This window comes from Raphanus sativus, chromosome 2 (assembly GCF_000801105.2).
Source record: "Raphanus sativus cultivar WK10039 chromosome 2, ASM80110v3, whole genome shotgun sequence".
Classification (NCBI taxonomy): Eukaryota; Viridiplantae; Streptophyta; class Magnoliopsida; order Brassicales; family Brassicaceae; genus Raphanus; species Raphanus sativus.
In genome coordinates, this window is record NC_079512.1 from 21372124 (window position 1) to 21387859 (window position 15736).

At 34.0% G+C, this 15736-nt stretch overlaps 2 protein-coding genes and 1 pseudogene across 2 annotated transcripts; 2 read left to right on the forward strand and 1 right to left on the reverse strand.

Annotated features, from left to right (window-relative positions):
• Positions 1-2085: 2085 nt before the first annotated feature.
• Positions 2086-2979, forward strand: LOC108837315 (uncharacterized; annotated as a pseudogene).
• Positions 2980-5321: 2342 nt separating this feature from the next.
• Positions 5322-6292, reverse strand: LOC108826383 (copper transporter 1). Its single transcript, XM_018599770.2, has one exon. It carries the CDS (start codon positions 6077-6079, stop codon positions 5588-5590), a length of 492 nt encoding a protein of 163 aa, XP_018455272.2. The 5' UTR covers positions 6080-6292; the 3' UTR covers positions 5322-5587.
• A 1286-nt stretch (positions 6293-7578) lies between these two features.
• On the forward strand, positions 7579-8028 carry LOC108837325 (uncharacterized). Its single transcript, XM_018610385.1, has one exon. It carries the CDS (start codon positions 7579-7581, stop codon positions 8026-8028), a length of 450 nt encoding a protein of 149 aa, XP_018465887.1.
• Positions 8029-15736: the final 7708 nt, after the last annotated feature.

Genomic DNA, 15736 nt, shown 5'->3' on the forward strand with positions numbered 1-15736 from the left:
GATCCATCTCAGTCGGATCACACTCCTTGTCTCTTCCGGATGCCAGCTATGAGGCGCCAGGTTGTAAAACCTTTTAAATTCTTCCATCATGTGATCGATCACCCGGAGTATGCTGAGACAGTAAATGAGTCCTGGAATTGTGGGCAGATCACGGGTACTCATCAGTATAAGCTGGTTCGTTCTTTGAAATTGCTGAAGAGACCGTTGCGTAGATTAAACAAGAGGCACTTCAGCGGGATCTCCCAGCGGGTTAAGGCTCAGAAAGACAGAGTTGATGAGCTTCAGCGGTTTCTCCTTACCTCCCCAAATGTGGCTACTGCCCGAGCTGAGCATGCAGAGAGGGACAAACTGAATATTCTTCTTAAAGCAGAGGAGAAATTTTATAGGCAAAGGTCTCGAGTACGATGGGCTGACGTGGGAGACCGTAATACACATTTCTATCATCGAGTGGTTTCTCATCACGCCTCCAGGAACCACATACACTTTCTTAAAGATGGAGATGATAATATGATGTACGCTGTCGAAGACATAAAATTGCATGCGGCAAATTACTTCCAGGGAATTCTTGGTTTGACTGACCTCCCTGTTTCATCAGCCTCGACTGATGAACTTCGGAGCCTGCTACCCTTTCGATGCTCTGAGCTACAACAAAACTACTTGAAAAGGGAGGTAACTGCAGCTGAAATCAAAGCAACTCTCTTCTCTATGCCGCTGAATAAGAGCCCCGGTCCTGACGGTTACTCGGTCGAGCTTTTACGGGCTTCCTGGGATACAGTGGGAGAGGACATCACTAATGCTGTTCGTGAGTTTTTTAGAAATGGCAGATTGCTTAAGGACATGAACACAACGACTATAGACCCATTAGCTGTTGCAACATCGTCTATAAACTCATCTCCAAAATCATTACCAACCGGTTAAAACCTATTCTATCTGACTGTGTAAGTCCCAACCAAGCAGCTTTTCTTAAAGGTCGCAGTCTAGGGGAAAATGTGCTTCTGGCTATTGAGCTCATCAAGGACTACAACAAATAGAATATCCGTAAGGACTACAAATCCACTTGTCTCATGAGTGCAATGCTTAAAATAGATATCCGTAAGGCCTTTGATACTGTGTGCTGGGATTTTGTGATCAAGGTTTTGGAAGCACAGCAGTTTCCTCTTATGTTTATCACTTGAATCACTGAGTGTATCTCTTCTCCAAGATTCTCGGTCGCCATTAATGGAGAACTTGCGGGTTTCTTTGAGGGTAAAAAAGGTTTACGGCAGGGAGATTCCATTTCTCCTTATCTATTCATAATGCTGATGGAAGTCTTATCTCGGTTACTGGATAAAAGCTGAATCAGATGGCGCTTTTCGGTTGCACCCGCTATGCTCTACCCCTAGACTCACTCACTTGCTGTTTGCTGACGATCTCCTGGTTTTCTCTGATGGTTCGGGTGACTCAACTGAAGGCATTAAGGCGGTAATGCAGAGGTTTAAGGATTGGTCTGGCTTGGATACAAATGAGTCAAAATCAGAGATATTTTATGGAGGATATACGGATATCCAAGCGTTTCTGCTTACTGATCTGTCTGGTTTCAGACGGGGTGAATTTCCAACTAGGTACCTTGGCCTGCCATTGAGTCCTAAAAGGATATCAGCTGCAACAATGCAACCGTTTGTGGACCGTATCACTGCAAAGCTTCACTCGTGGACAGTAAAGTATCTCTCCTTCGCTGGTAAGGTCCAGATGATTTATACAGTTATTTATGGCATGGTGAACTTCTGGAGTTCAGTCTTCGTGCTCCCCAAATGGTTCTATGCTAAAGTTGATTCTCTGTGCTCGGGTTTCCTTTGGAAGAATAGTACCACATCGGCGTCTGGTGTTAGAGTAGCCTGGTCTGATATCTGTAAACCAAAAAAAGAGGGCGGTCTGGGTATTAGGAAGCTGGAGGATTTCGAGATGGTTTTCCGGTTAAAACGGGTCTGGCTGTTCTTCTCTACTTCGGGGTCTCTCTGGGTTCCTTGGGTACAAAGAAATAGATTTGGCGACATGAGCATTTGGTTGATTAATGATTCGCCGAGATTTTCAAAGACTGTTAGAAGTATGCTAGACTTGAGACAGCATCTTCAAAATTACCTCCGATGTAATGTGGGAGACGGGAAAACAGCTTTGTTTTGGTTTGATTACTGGATGGACTTGGGGCCGTTGCACTTGATTTTTGGAACCTCTGGCCCTGCTGCCTTAAGGATTCCTCTTAATGCTACTGTCTCTCAAGCGGTTCGTGACGGTCACTGGAACTTACCGCCTGCTCGGTCAGATGATGCAGAAACGCTACAAGTGGTGCTGTCCACGATTCCTGTCCCATGCGACGCTAATGGCAGTGACGTGTATCTTTGGCGCCTTAGCTCTGGTGGGTTTGGAGCTTCTTTTTCCTCCAAAGTCACTTGGGAGAGGCTGAGAAATCCTAATCCGGAGGTTCCGTGGCACTCGGTGGTTTGGTTTAAAGAAGAAGTTCTGCGGTGCTCCTTCATTACATGGACTGTATTTCTTAAAAGACTCCCCACAAGGGACATATTGATATCCTGAGGATTAACTCTTCCATCAGGTTGTGTTCTATGCTCTGATGGTCTTGAATCTCACTCCCATCTTTTCTTTGAATGCTCCTTTGCTGCTGCTACTTGGAATTGTTTTTGTGGCAGGTTCTTGGTGGCTCCCCCACCTTCGGTAGCCTCACTGGTGGACCTGTGCCAGCAACTTCAGGGACCTCATGCTTCCCGGGCGGTAGCTGTGCTCAAGCTTCTGAATCAAGTCATCATCTACAACCTATGGCATGAAAGGAATGCCCGCATCTTCAGAGACACTTCTATGACCAGAGAGGCGTTCTTCAGGCTGGTGGATCGTAGTATGCGGAATAGGTTGCTGTCTCTCCCTGCACGGACTGCTTCCTCTCCTTCCCTTCTTGAGTTGTACTTTTGGTTTATCTCTTCCTATAGCTAATCTGTTCACTCTCTCTCTGTTATTCTCTCTTGTTCTCTTTCTCTTTGGCTCCTCTTTCTTTTAGTTCTTTTCCTGTCTTTTCTTTTTTCAAATAAGTTGTGTCTCTTCACAACATTGTAAAAACTCTGAAAATAGTTATAAAATTTAACATTTTGATCAAAAAAAAAAAAAAGAAAAAAGAAAAAACAAACTATTTTTTTCTCAACGATGGATTTTATTGTTAGAAAGGAAACAAGCCCCCACCAGAGACCAATTCCAAAGACAGAGTATCAAAACACAACATACTGAACAACATTTGGTCCAATGTTATTAAGGTTTTTACATGTGGGCTTTTTGCTAAATATATTTATGAAGGCCAAAATTTTAATATTTTGCTTAGGGACATGAAATTGGTAGCCGGTCTAACCGAGGTTACGAAACTGTTGGTGAGAAAAGGATAGTTTTTTTTTTTTGACGCTGATTCATTATGATATTACAATTATGATATGAGAAAGATTACATAGACGATTCGACAACCGACAATACTACCTGCCTTATGAGATCTATGTCTAATTGCATCCCCTGAGCCGTCCTATGAAGATCCACGCCTGACCAGATTAACTTGCACCATGTTGTAGATTTCTTGTAAGCCTTTCTTCCGTAATCTGCATAATTGTTCAATAAACCGCTTTCTCTGGGACTTGAAACCTGGATTTATATGCAAGAAACTGCATAGTCTGGGGTTCGAACCCCAGACCTGGGTGTAAAAGCCTTTAAAGGATAGTTACAAATACCTTTTAGTCTTTCAGATCATCATTAATTTGAGTGTATTGAAATAGAGATACATATGTCCACAGGGAGATGTATACTTTGGCCTCTCATTTACACGAACACATCAAAAACTTTTAGATAATATATCTTTTTTTCTTCTTAAAAAGCTCCTCCGTTTGTTCCAAGTCTTGATCTGATGGGCGACATGGCGCATGTGGTATTCTTCTCGACTTGGAGTAAAGCACTTAAATACATTCCTAACCAAGTCTCTTAGAACACAACCGTAGATATATTGACCATTTGGTCCGTCATCAACTTAGATCATAATTTTGTTGATAGTGTTGGCCGGAAATAACCGATTGATGTGTACTTGTGTGCTATATAAGATGAAGGCATGCTATGGAAGTATGTAAAGTTATCTTACTTCGAATACGGCATAAAAAGCTAACACCCACCCTTAATATATGACCAACCTAAATTTTGGCGGTGGAATGGAATCATGTCATTGTTTTCTTCCCAACTAACAACCACCCTAAAATTAATTTCGCTAGGTTACAGTGCAACAACCACCAATAAATACACAACTGTGGGAACAGAAAGGAAAACATAATAGCTACCAATACCATATTATCAACATTGGTTATCAGATTTTAGATACACACAAGAGAGATCATTAGTAAAAAGGATTAAAAGAGTTTAATATGAGACTATATGCTAACGAATTAATATTGTAAGAGCGCAGACTGGCAACAAATGAAATAAACACAAGTACGTAAACTTAATATTAATTAAACACATGTACCTCTAAACTATTTTTGAAATGAATTAAGAGGTGTTAGTGGAAGTAGTATTTTTATAGAGTTGGTTTATTATAAAAATCAAGAAATTTGTTAAATTTGTAAAGAATTCTAAAGAGTTTTTCATATTTTTAAAATAATTATGATATGAAAATAATCTGGTTTAAGAATTTTAAGAATCTAAAGGAAATATGCAAGATTCTTGAAATTTTGTTTTACAAGTAAAATGGTGTAGAATTCAATTTCCAATAACACCAGATTTGATGGAAACTTAGAATCATTAAAAACCAAACTTTATGAATAACAAAATATTTTGTAAGTCATTAACAATCGTTAAACCAAAAACACTAGATTTTATTAGGATTATTAGAATCCACCAACCAATAACAATAGAATTTGAGAATTTTAACAATCAGTACAAATTCATATCCCATTCCCACTAATTCTCTGAAGCAATCTACTACATTGTCCACAATAGTATGATTTTTTTTTTTGAAGAGGCACAATAGTATATTTTAATAGATAAGAAAGCTGTATAATGAACTCTGAGAGAAAAAAAATTGGTGTTCTAAATTAGTAAATTGACATCTTCAGCTTTCACCTTCATCACATTAACCAGAAAAATACATAAATCATAAACCAAAACAAATTAGAAAATATAAAATATTCTTCCTCTTAACACTAACACCCGTGAACCTCAAGAAGAATCCAGAAAATCAAGAAAAGTACAATCCTAGATATTTTGTTCACAATAGTATATTTTAATAAGATAAGAAAGCTGATTACAAAAAAAAAAAAAAAAGAAAGCTTTATATGAACTCTGGTAGAAAACAAATCGGTGTGCTACATTTGTAAATTGATATCTTCAGCTTTCACCATTTAATCATATTAACCAGAAGAATACAAAAATTATAAAGCAAAACAAATAGAAATTATTCCTCCTCCTCTCACTAACACCCGTGAACCTCAAGAACAATCCAAAAACAACCAAGAAAAGTACAAACCCTAGATATTTATTTAGAAAGACAAGTGTTGATAAAATAATAATACATATATAATAATCAACAAGCACAACCTGAGGCAGGAAGAAGATCTTTCGTTTCCCGGTCACCGGAGGGATTCCGGAAAGTTCGGCTTCCAAACAACATGAAACCGATGGCATGACCGGCGAGGGCGGCAATAAACACGCCGGCGTTGAATGACATAACGGCGAGCATGACTAGATAAGAGAGGCCGGTACGGAGGGTGTACACGGCGGTTTGGACGAGTCCGGAGGCAGCATTAGCAGAATCTCCGCTGGTGCCACGGAGGAGAGAGGAGTGAGCAAGCCATTCGGTGAGGACGGCGAGGAAGAAGACAAAGATGATACAGAGAGCATACATGCCGGAGCTTGTTCCTGGCCAACCGGAGAAGAGAACCTCCGTGTTCTTGCCCCAAAAGAAAGTCATGTGCATCAACATCATCTTGTGGCTTCCTCCTCCTCCGTTCATGGATCCATTGTTCATCATGGATGATGACGGTGGAGGCATGGCGTGCATGTGATCATGATCCATTCTTTCGTTGTTCTTGGGTCTCTTGTGTGTTAATTGGGAGGAGGAGAATAAAAACGACAGGAAGAAAGTTGTTTGACGTTTAATGATATTGGCACTTATTGTAATTCCTCTTTTTCAATTTTCTTTTTGGATTTGTGTGGACATAAGACCATCTCCGATGTATTTCCTTATTTTTTCCTCTATAATAGAGATGTGTTCTTCTCCAATGTATTTCTCTATTTCTTCCTCTAAAAATGAATATTCTTAAAAGATTCTTTTATTATCTTACAACTAAGTCTTTTTATTTATAAATGTTGAAAATTCATTCAATCATGTAATCTTCTTAATTTTCATAAAATTACAATATTATTTAAACTAAATTTTTATTACAAAAAGCTATCATATATAATAAGATAAAATAAAGTAGACATTACATAACCATAAAACTATATTTTCACATAAATAATTTGTTAATGCATTTCAAAGTGAGAAACAAATATTGATTAATATTTATGTTGAACTTAAAGATTTTTATTAATATGTTAAAAATATGTAAAACTTTTAATACTTAAATTTTAATTTTAGTTTCAGTTAAATAAAACGTTAAATTTCATTTGTTATTTTTTTTCAATTTTGAATAAATTAATAGTATTTTTATTTATGATTATTTATAATTGTGGAAGTTTAAAAATTATTATGTAAACTAAAACTGTGTTATTATATGTAAAAAGAATTATATTTATCTATAAATATGTATTTTAGTTATAATCATAAAAAGTTAAAGGACCATTTTGCAAATAAAAAGTATGCCTCTATTATAGAGGAATGCTATTTTCCCCTAAATATAGAGGTGAAAATAGCAAATCTCTATTTTAGGAGAAGAAATAGAGATGGGTTGGAGTAAATTTTACTCTATTATAGAGTATAGAGGCAAATATAGCATAGGGTTGGAGATGCTCTAAGAGTAACGATATTATGGAAGATATTATTCTAGTAAGAAGCACTTTGTCAATAAAAAAGAAGAAGATATTATTGTAGTATAGTACAACTTGTTTTCTGACTTTTCAAAGTTTGTGTCGTACAAAACAGTAATATTTAGAAAATGCAAGTAGAGATTTTATGTACTTTTATTATTTTATTTACTTCTAAATTTATAATTTAAATCAATTTCCAAATTTAGTTCTCGAATTATAAATACAGTATCATAATTGTTTCCCCTGTATCATAATTTTTTTAGAAATGTTTCTCTATTTGGAGTTCTAAACATGTTTATTAGGGATTCTTATGATGGGATTTTTATCAAAATATAAGAACCTGTTTCTTAATTTTTAATTAGAAAAGTTAAAAATACTGAAACGACTTTAGGTTCCTGGATTTGGAAAAAAATACTGAAGTATAAAGACAGAGCTAAACAGTTTTATAAGGTGGAGGTTAAAAATGGTAAGAAGGCATCGTTTTGGAATGAAGCGTGGTCTCCTATGGGCTGTCTAAAGGAGCTTGTGGGCCGAGGATATTATGATATGGGGATTTTGATTGATGCAAAGGTGTATGATTGCAGAAATCATAGGAGAAAGAATCATAGGATACCAATCCTTAACAGAGTTGAGATAGAGATTGAGAAGTATAAAAAGAAGAGACAGGCTGATGAGGAAGATGTTTCTTTATGGAAGAGTGGAGATGAAAAATACAAGAGGAAGTTCTCGACGAGGGATACATGGCAAATATTGAGAGAGAAGCATCAGAAGTTTGATGAGTGCAAGGCAATCTGGTTCAAAAACTCTACTCCAAAGTTCTCCTTTTTGACATGGGTTGCAGTGAATGATAGATTATCTACAGGGGAACGAATGCTGAGCTGGAATGCAAATGTGGATGCATCATGTATCTTCTGTAAAACCCCAGTAGAAACAGTTGCTCACCTCTTCTTTGAGTGTCCATTCTCGCAGCAGATATGGAGAAGTTTGGTAAAATGAGTAATGGGAGAACATTACACAGAATGTTGGAGGGAAATTTTGAGGTTTATTACTGATCAACATCAAGATAAGCTTCAGATTTTCACTGTAAGATATGTGTTCCAAACGGCTTTGCATAGTATTTGGAGGGAAAGGAATCGAAGAAGACATGGGGAGAAAGATAACCCAGTTTCTTTAGTAACAAGATTGATAGATAAAACTGTGAGAAACAGATTTGCCATTATTCAGAGGAAGATGGATAAGAAGTTTGAAGGAGGTTTGAGTTATTGGTTTGGGACAAGACAAGATTGAAGCATTTAGAGAAGTTTCTATTTTTTGAAAAAGTTGTATATAAACGATAGAGGAGGAAGCACACAGTTGTAACAAGGGTTTTTTGAATTTAATTTTAACATTCGAAAAAAAAAGTTAAAAACCGACTCTTAAATATCTTATTAAAGAACCGATTCTTAGTTTTTCTAGTTAAATGTTAAAAGATGGGTTCTTATATTCGTTAAGAACCCGATCCTAAGAACTTTCCAATAAACATGGTCTTAGAAGCTCCTAAATCAAATTTATGTTCGTATAGTGTATAAACGTACATTGCAAACGATTCCAAAAGAAGAAGATGGTAGTCTGATGCGATATCTCATAAAAGAGACCTTTTCAGTTGTAAACATTATGTTGCCGGAATCGAGGCTTATAATGACATCTAAATGCCGTTTCGAGGTTATTTAAAAATTCATATGTTTCAAGTGTCATTTTAATTTTTTAACTGTTACAAAAAGTGTAATTTTAGAGTTTTAATGCAATTTTGAACTTAATATTAACTAGATTTTATATGTGCTTTCAAAACGCCGAATATTTTATGACGAAAATTTTTCTTTTGTTGATTTGTAATAATTTTATCTATTTAAAACATTTTTGTATTTAAGTCGGCACTCTAGCTTGAACCGTTAACCCGATATAAATCCGGTTTAAATATTAAGAGATATCCACTATTTAAAAATCTGATAAAACTTGCAAAGAAACCACTAAAACCCGATATAAATCCGGTTTAAATATTAAGAGATATCCACTATTTAAAAATCTGATAAAACTTGCAAAGAAACCATTAAAACCTGAATTTACCGGTCAAACTGCTAGATGATGATATGCAATCCAATTAGATTTAAAATGTTATATTTTATTTTTAAATTTTAAACCCGTTGTCAAATTGGTAAATCCGCTGACCCGTTATAAAATATGTTTAAACTTTAAGAATTATCCATTATTTAAAAATCTGATAAAACGCGCAAAAAACTGATAAAATCCAAGGCTACCGGTTGAACAGCTACATTCAACATATAATCCAATTTAATCTATACTGATATATTTTTTTAATTTGAAAATTCTGTTGTGGTGTTTGCATTAGATATTTAAATAATTGATTATTTTAATTTTTATATGTGCTTTCAAATCGAAAAATAAATTTAATAAAAACTTTTGTTTAGTGATATTTTCACATATTACGGCTACTTAGATATGTAACATTAAATATTTTGGTTGTGGTTTCATATCAGAAAAGTTACTGATTTTGGTTATAGGACCCATAGTTTTGGTAAAACACGTTAAGATGTATTGTTTTGGATGATATATCGCAATGGTATTGTCTGTATATAATAATTTAGGGCTTATGTTTAGTTTGTTCTGGGTGTGACAAATTGTAAAATCAATATTTTCAGAATATCTCATATATATTAATAGAGAAACATTTGAAAAGATGTAATCTCAAATTTGTAAAAAATAAAAAAATGTTTATCTTATGTGTCAGTTAATTAGCATACTAATCTGGTGACGTGTCAGATCCATATTTCAATTGAAAAAATTATTGGTCAAAAGGTAATTAAGGCAAATTCACTAGGATTAATTAAATATTATATATATATCTAGCCAATTTTATAGTTTTCATACCCACCGAGATTTAATAGGACCATTTAATGACCCTTCTTTGATATTAATTTCAAGATGGATTATTAAAAAAAAACCAACATTATGTTAAGTTAATCAAAAAGATTAAATGAACAAAAGAATATTCTTGTACTTCCTTTAGTTAAAAGTTACAGAATTTCCTAAGATGGTTAACGACAATTAATGGTTATGAATAATAAATATTTGATAATATTTTTTTGTATCTTAGCTCTTTTTGTTTGATTTTACATTATTAAAAGATACTAGATTTTGATCCGCGCTTTTGAAGCGCGGGATATTTTACGATGAAAATTTTTACTAATAATTTAACAAATATTTTGGTTATTTTTAAAGAGTGTGTATTTAAAATATTTTTGCATTTAAATCAGTATTTTTAAATTCAACCCGATTGTGATTATACCGGTTAATCCGGAGATCTGACAATTCAATTTATGTTTTTAATATATTCATATTAAAAAATCACTAAAACCCGAGACTAACCGATTGAACTGATCGATGACCGATATGTAATCTAATTGGATTTAAATTGTAATAGTTTCATAATTTGTAATCTTATAATCGAAATTTTAAAGTTCACTATTTTGCAATTTATGAAATTATGACGTTTCTACAAAATTTTATAGAGAAAATGATAGATATAAAATAACTAAAATTAATTATTGTATTATTTGGAAACATTGATAGTAGTATAAAGAAATAAGTATATTGTTTGGAAACATGGATAGTAGTATAAAGAAAGGAACATTAGTGACTTGATGTATGTTTAACTATAAAATATAAAGGTGTATTTAATTTAAAAACTTACAAAATAAATGTTAAGTCCAACAGAATGTTTCTGTTTTAATAAGATAGATTAAACAATCACATTTAACCATAATAATAAAAATTTTGATTTTTCTTATATGTTATATTTTGATTTTTTTTAAACGAGTATATATTATTATAAATTTTAAAATACCACTTTAAAATCTTTTTGATCAATGGTTTAATTTATTTTGTTATAAGAAGATACAAATGATCATAAAATTGTATTGATATGGATTTTTATTTAATAAATATTCAAATTAAATAATATATATATATATATATATATATATATATATATATTTCTTTATATATTAATTGAAAAACATTACAACATTATTTTGTACCCACATGTCACCATAAGGATGAAATTCAGAATTCTTAGAAAATTAGGTTGGTACATCTTAATTTATATTATACTTTTTATTAAATTAACTATCAAATTGATTAATAGTATACAAAAGAATATCAACCGAAATTATGTTAAGTTAATCAAAACAAAATAATATTATCGTACTTTTCTTAAATAAAAGTTAAAAAATTTCCTAAGATGATTAACGACAATTAATGGTTATGAATAATAAATATTTGATAACATTTTTTGTATCTTAGCTCTTTTTGTTTGATTTTATATTATTAAAAGATATTAAACAATCATATTAACCATAATAATAAAAATTTTGATTTTTCTTATATGTTATATTTTGATTTTTTAAACCAGTATATATTATTATAAATTTTAAAATACCACTTTAAATTTTTTTTGATCAATGGTTTAATTTGTTTTGTTATAAGAAGATACAAATGATCATAAAATTGTATCGGTATAGATTTTTATTTAATAAATATTCAAATTAAATAATATATTTATATTTCCTTATATATTAATTAAAAAAACACTACATATTATTTTGTACCCACATGTTACCATGAGAATGAAATTCAAAATTCTTAAAAAATTAGGTTGGTATATCTTAATTTATATTATATTTTTTATTAAATTAACTATCAAATTGATAAATAGTGTACAAAAGAATATTCTCACACTTTACTTAAATAATGCTACATAATTATCTACTAATGTATATATCTACATAATTATTTATGCACATCACGTTGTGGTCAATTGGTAAGAATACTACACCTCTGTCGTTTCCTCAATTGTTCCATACGTATTAGGTTGAGTTGCTATCAGACTTTACAGTATTAAACAAGTTTTAAGTTTCAACTTTACAAAACACGTGTGTCGGGTGGTGTGGAAATTGATAGCTAAGGATTCCAGGGTTTACATTATTGAGATCCCATATTGGAAGTTTCTTTTAAAAACTACTAAATAAAAAATCGGACCAGCCGATTTTATGTAAATTGATTTTGAATTAAAAGTACACAAAAGTGAACATAATATCCAGACCCTCGTGATTCAAGTAAGGTGTTTCAGGATTTAATCCAGGTTAATTGACATGATGGCAGTAAAGCTGGCAAATACACATGCTCACTGATTGAATTAGTCGGTACCAAACTTTGATCACAATTGTAAGAAGAAGAAAATAACACAACAGCTAGTTGTAATGACCTGCAGGGCTGTCTAATAGCATTAGCAACTAGAGCTGTGTCTAATGGCATCAGCAATTGGAACGACCGAGCAGGATCTCAATAAAAAAATAGGAAAGTTTTTAAAATTAAATATATAAATCATAGTTTAAAATTTTAGATACATTATTTAATTTAGAGTTTATAGTTTTAAAGATACGTCAAACATATATAACTATAGCTATTAACTTATTAAAACTATTATATCATACTGTTAAAATACTATTAATATTTTTAAACTGTATATCCATAAATAATTTGAGATATGTTAGACCCGAAAGGAGGAACAAGTTTGGTACTCTGTGCGCAAAGCACAGATGAACAGGAACTGGCGACCTTTGTAACTCAACCAACCTCCAATTTTGCCTACTTAGGTTACAAATATAAATCAAGCCAGATTATAAATAAAATATTAATTTTTTAAAAGTTGAAAAACAAATTTATACGAATTTGACAGTTGACCTAAACACACAATATGATAATCCCTTATATACTAAAGCGCAAGTCGCTTAACCAATCAAAATTTGACATTTGGAAAATACAAACTGTTATAAAAACAAAAAAAAACAATTGATTTAAAAAAGCTTATTCGGTTCCTAAATTTCAACACATATATCCTAAATTTTCTAAGGATATTGCATTCACGTTCAAAATCATTTGTAACTGTTTTCTTTTTCTATATTATTTCGATCAAATAAGTGATGATCATTAACGTTATTCTTTTCATCTTTGACACCACCATCAGAGTTCCCCATCCGCAGAGTAGAATCAAATTGATTTCTTTCCTCAGAGGTTAGCACATCCTCAAAACCATCATTCTCCGCACCATTACCCATTTTATCTCCATCAACAGCAAACAGTTCCTCATCACTCACTGAAACTAATTTGACAAAAAATTAAGTTTTCATTATTTTTTTCTTTCAATCTTCTCTATCAAAGCAACATCTTTTATCTCTTAAATTTCAGTTTTGATATCGGCAGGTATCTTCCGGTTTTCTTTCTTTTTCTCTGTACCAAATCAAAACTTTAATTCATTGTCTGAATTAATATCAGTGAATTAATATCAGTCGACAAGATTTTAGATCAGTAATAAGATCGATTATGAGATCTGGAACTGAAGATCGGAGCTCAACAATGGTGGAGAGATGAGAGAAGAAGACGAAGTTTGTTAAATGTGAAAGTTTGTTATTCAGCTCAATCTTTACACTGTACAAATGTTTCTATATATATAGATTGGTTTAAGCAAAAGGAAACCTAAACCAATGATAAATCTAATAACCGAAATAAACCAATGACTAAACCATCCTAATATACCCCCTCAAGTCGATAACTTCACAACGGGAAGATAGAGACTTGACAAAGATAGTCGCTGCAGCATGGAGAGAAAAGGACCCGGATGAAGAGGTTTAGTCAAGATATCGGCAAGCTGGTTTCCAGAAGAAACATGAAGAGTGTTGAGACGTCCAGCTTTGATTTGATCCCGGACCGTATGGCAATCAATCTCGATGTGTTTCGTTCTCTCATGAAACACCGGATTGTTGGCAAGATGCAGAGCTGATTTGTTGTCACAGAAGAGCTTCGGTACACATGTCATAGTAACATGAAGATCTCGAAGTAACTGTTGTAACCAAATCAACTCACACGTCACAAGAGCTAAGCTTCTATATTCTGCCTCTGTACTGCTACGACTCACAACAGCCTGCTTCTTTGACTTCCAAGAGATCAGAGAAGAGCCAAGATAAACAAAGAAACCAGTAACAGAGCGACGAGTATCCTTGCAAGTAGCCCAGTCAGCATCGGCAAACACATTAAGGCAGAGCTCAGCATCAGAAGCATACATCAATCCCTGGCCTGGATTGTTCTTGAGATACCGAAGAACCTTGAGGGCAGCCTGATAATGAACATCAGTAGGAGCCGAGAGAAATTGACTTAGCTGATGAACAGCATAAGCAATGTCTGGTCTAGTGATGCAGAGATACAGTAGACAACCAATCAATTCCCTATACTGAGTAGGCGTAGGCAAAAGCTTCCCAAGGTCTTTCGTAAGATGCAGTGTAGGATCCATCGGTATAGAACTTGGTTTACAACCAAGTAGACCATAGTCTTCAAGAAGATTCAGTGCGTACTTCCGTTGACAAACAGAAATACCAGCAGCCGAACGAGCAATCTCTAAGCCAAGAAAGAATCTTGCTTGTCCAAGGTCTTTTATTTTAAACTCTGAACGAAGCAAGTCTTTCAACTGAAGAAGAGCATCATCATCGTTACTGGCTATCATTATATCATCGACATAGACAAGCGCAGCAACAAATGAAGAGCCAGAAACCTTCACAAAGAGAGTATTATCGGCTGGAGATTGAACGTAATTAGCTCCCAACAAGACAGAAGAAAGCCGCTTGTACCACTGTCTGCTAGCTTGTTTCAAACCATATAGAGACTTGCGAAGTCTGCAGACAGGATTAGGAGGTAAAATAACTCCAGGAGCAGGCGTATAGCCTTGAGGTAGACTCATGTAAATCTCCTCATCAAGTTCACCGTGTAGAAAAGCATTGGAGACATCCATCTGACTAAGTTTCCAACCCTTAATAGATGCAAGTCCCAGCATAAGTTTCACACTCGCCAGCTTTGCAACAGGAGAGAAAGTCTCCATAAAATCAACACCTTCCTGTTGAGTAAATCCTTGTGCAACAAGCCTCGATTTGTAACGCTCCACAGTACCATCAGGATTATATTTGATGGTAAAGATCCACTTACAACCCCCCACATTCTTACCTGAAGGCAAAGTCACAACATCCCATGTTCTGTTTTGCTCAAGAGCATCCAATTCCACATTCGCTGACTGTTTCCACACATCAGAAGTCATCGCTTCCTTGAAGTTTTTGGGTTCTCGTTCAAGAGAGTAAGCAAGAGTATAGACTTGAAAGGAAGGAGATAAGCTATCATATGAAAGAACAAAGGAAATGGGATATGGAGTTGGAAAAACAGGAACAGGATTTGGTGGAACAGAGGAAATGTGTTTAGAAGTGGAAATGAAAGGGACGAGATTACAAAGATACTCAGAGAGATAGTTAGGAGCTCTAGTAGTTCGTTTTGGTCTAGCTAAGGACTCAGTATTGACAACAGGATCAGAGTGCTCAGTAACTACAACTGGAGGAGAATGAATGTGAGAACTACTAGAAGAATTATGCACAGAACAATCAGAATGCTCAGTAGGCAAAGGCATAGACTCATCGAAATGCAATGGAGTAGGCATAGGCAAGATGGTATTAGGAAACATATCAACAGTTTCACGAAGAAGATCAGACATTTTAAATGGAAAATCATTTTCATGAAAAACAACATTCCTTGAGATAAAAACAGAACGAGACTC

Bases quoted from the DNA above. Each gene is read 5' to 3' on its own strand.
- LOC108826383 (XM_018599770.2), bottom strand. From the start codon at position 6,079: ATGGATCATGATCACATGCACGCCATGCCTCCACCGTCATCATCCATG.
- LOC108837325 (XM_018610385.1), top strand. From the start codon at position 7,579: ATGGGGATTTTGATTGATGCAAAGGTGTATGATTGCAGAAATCATAGG.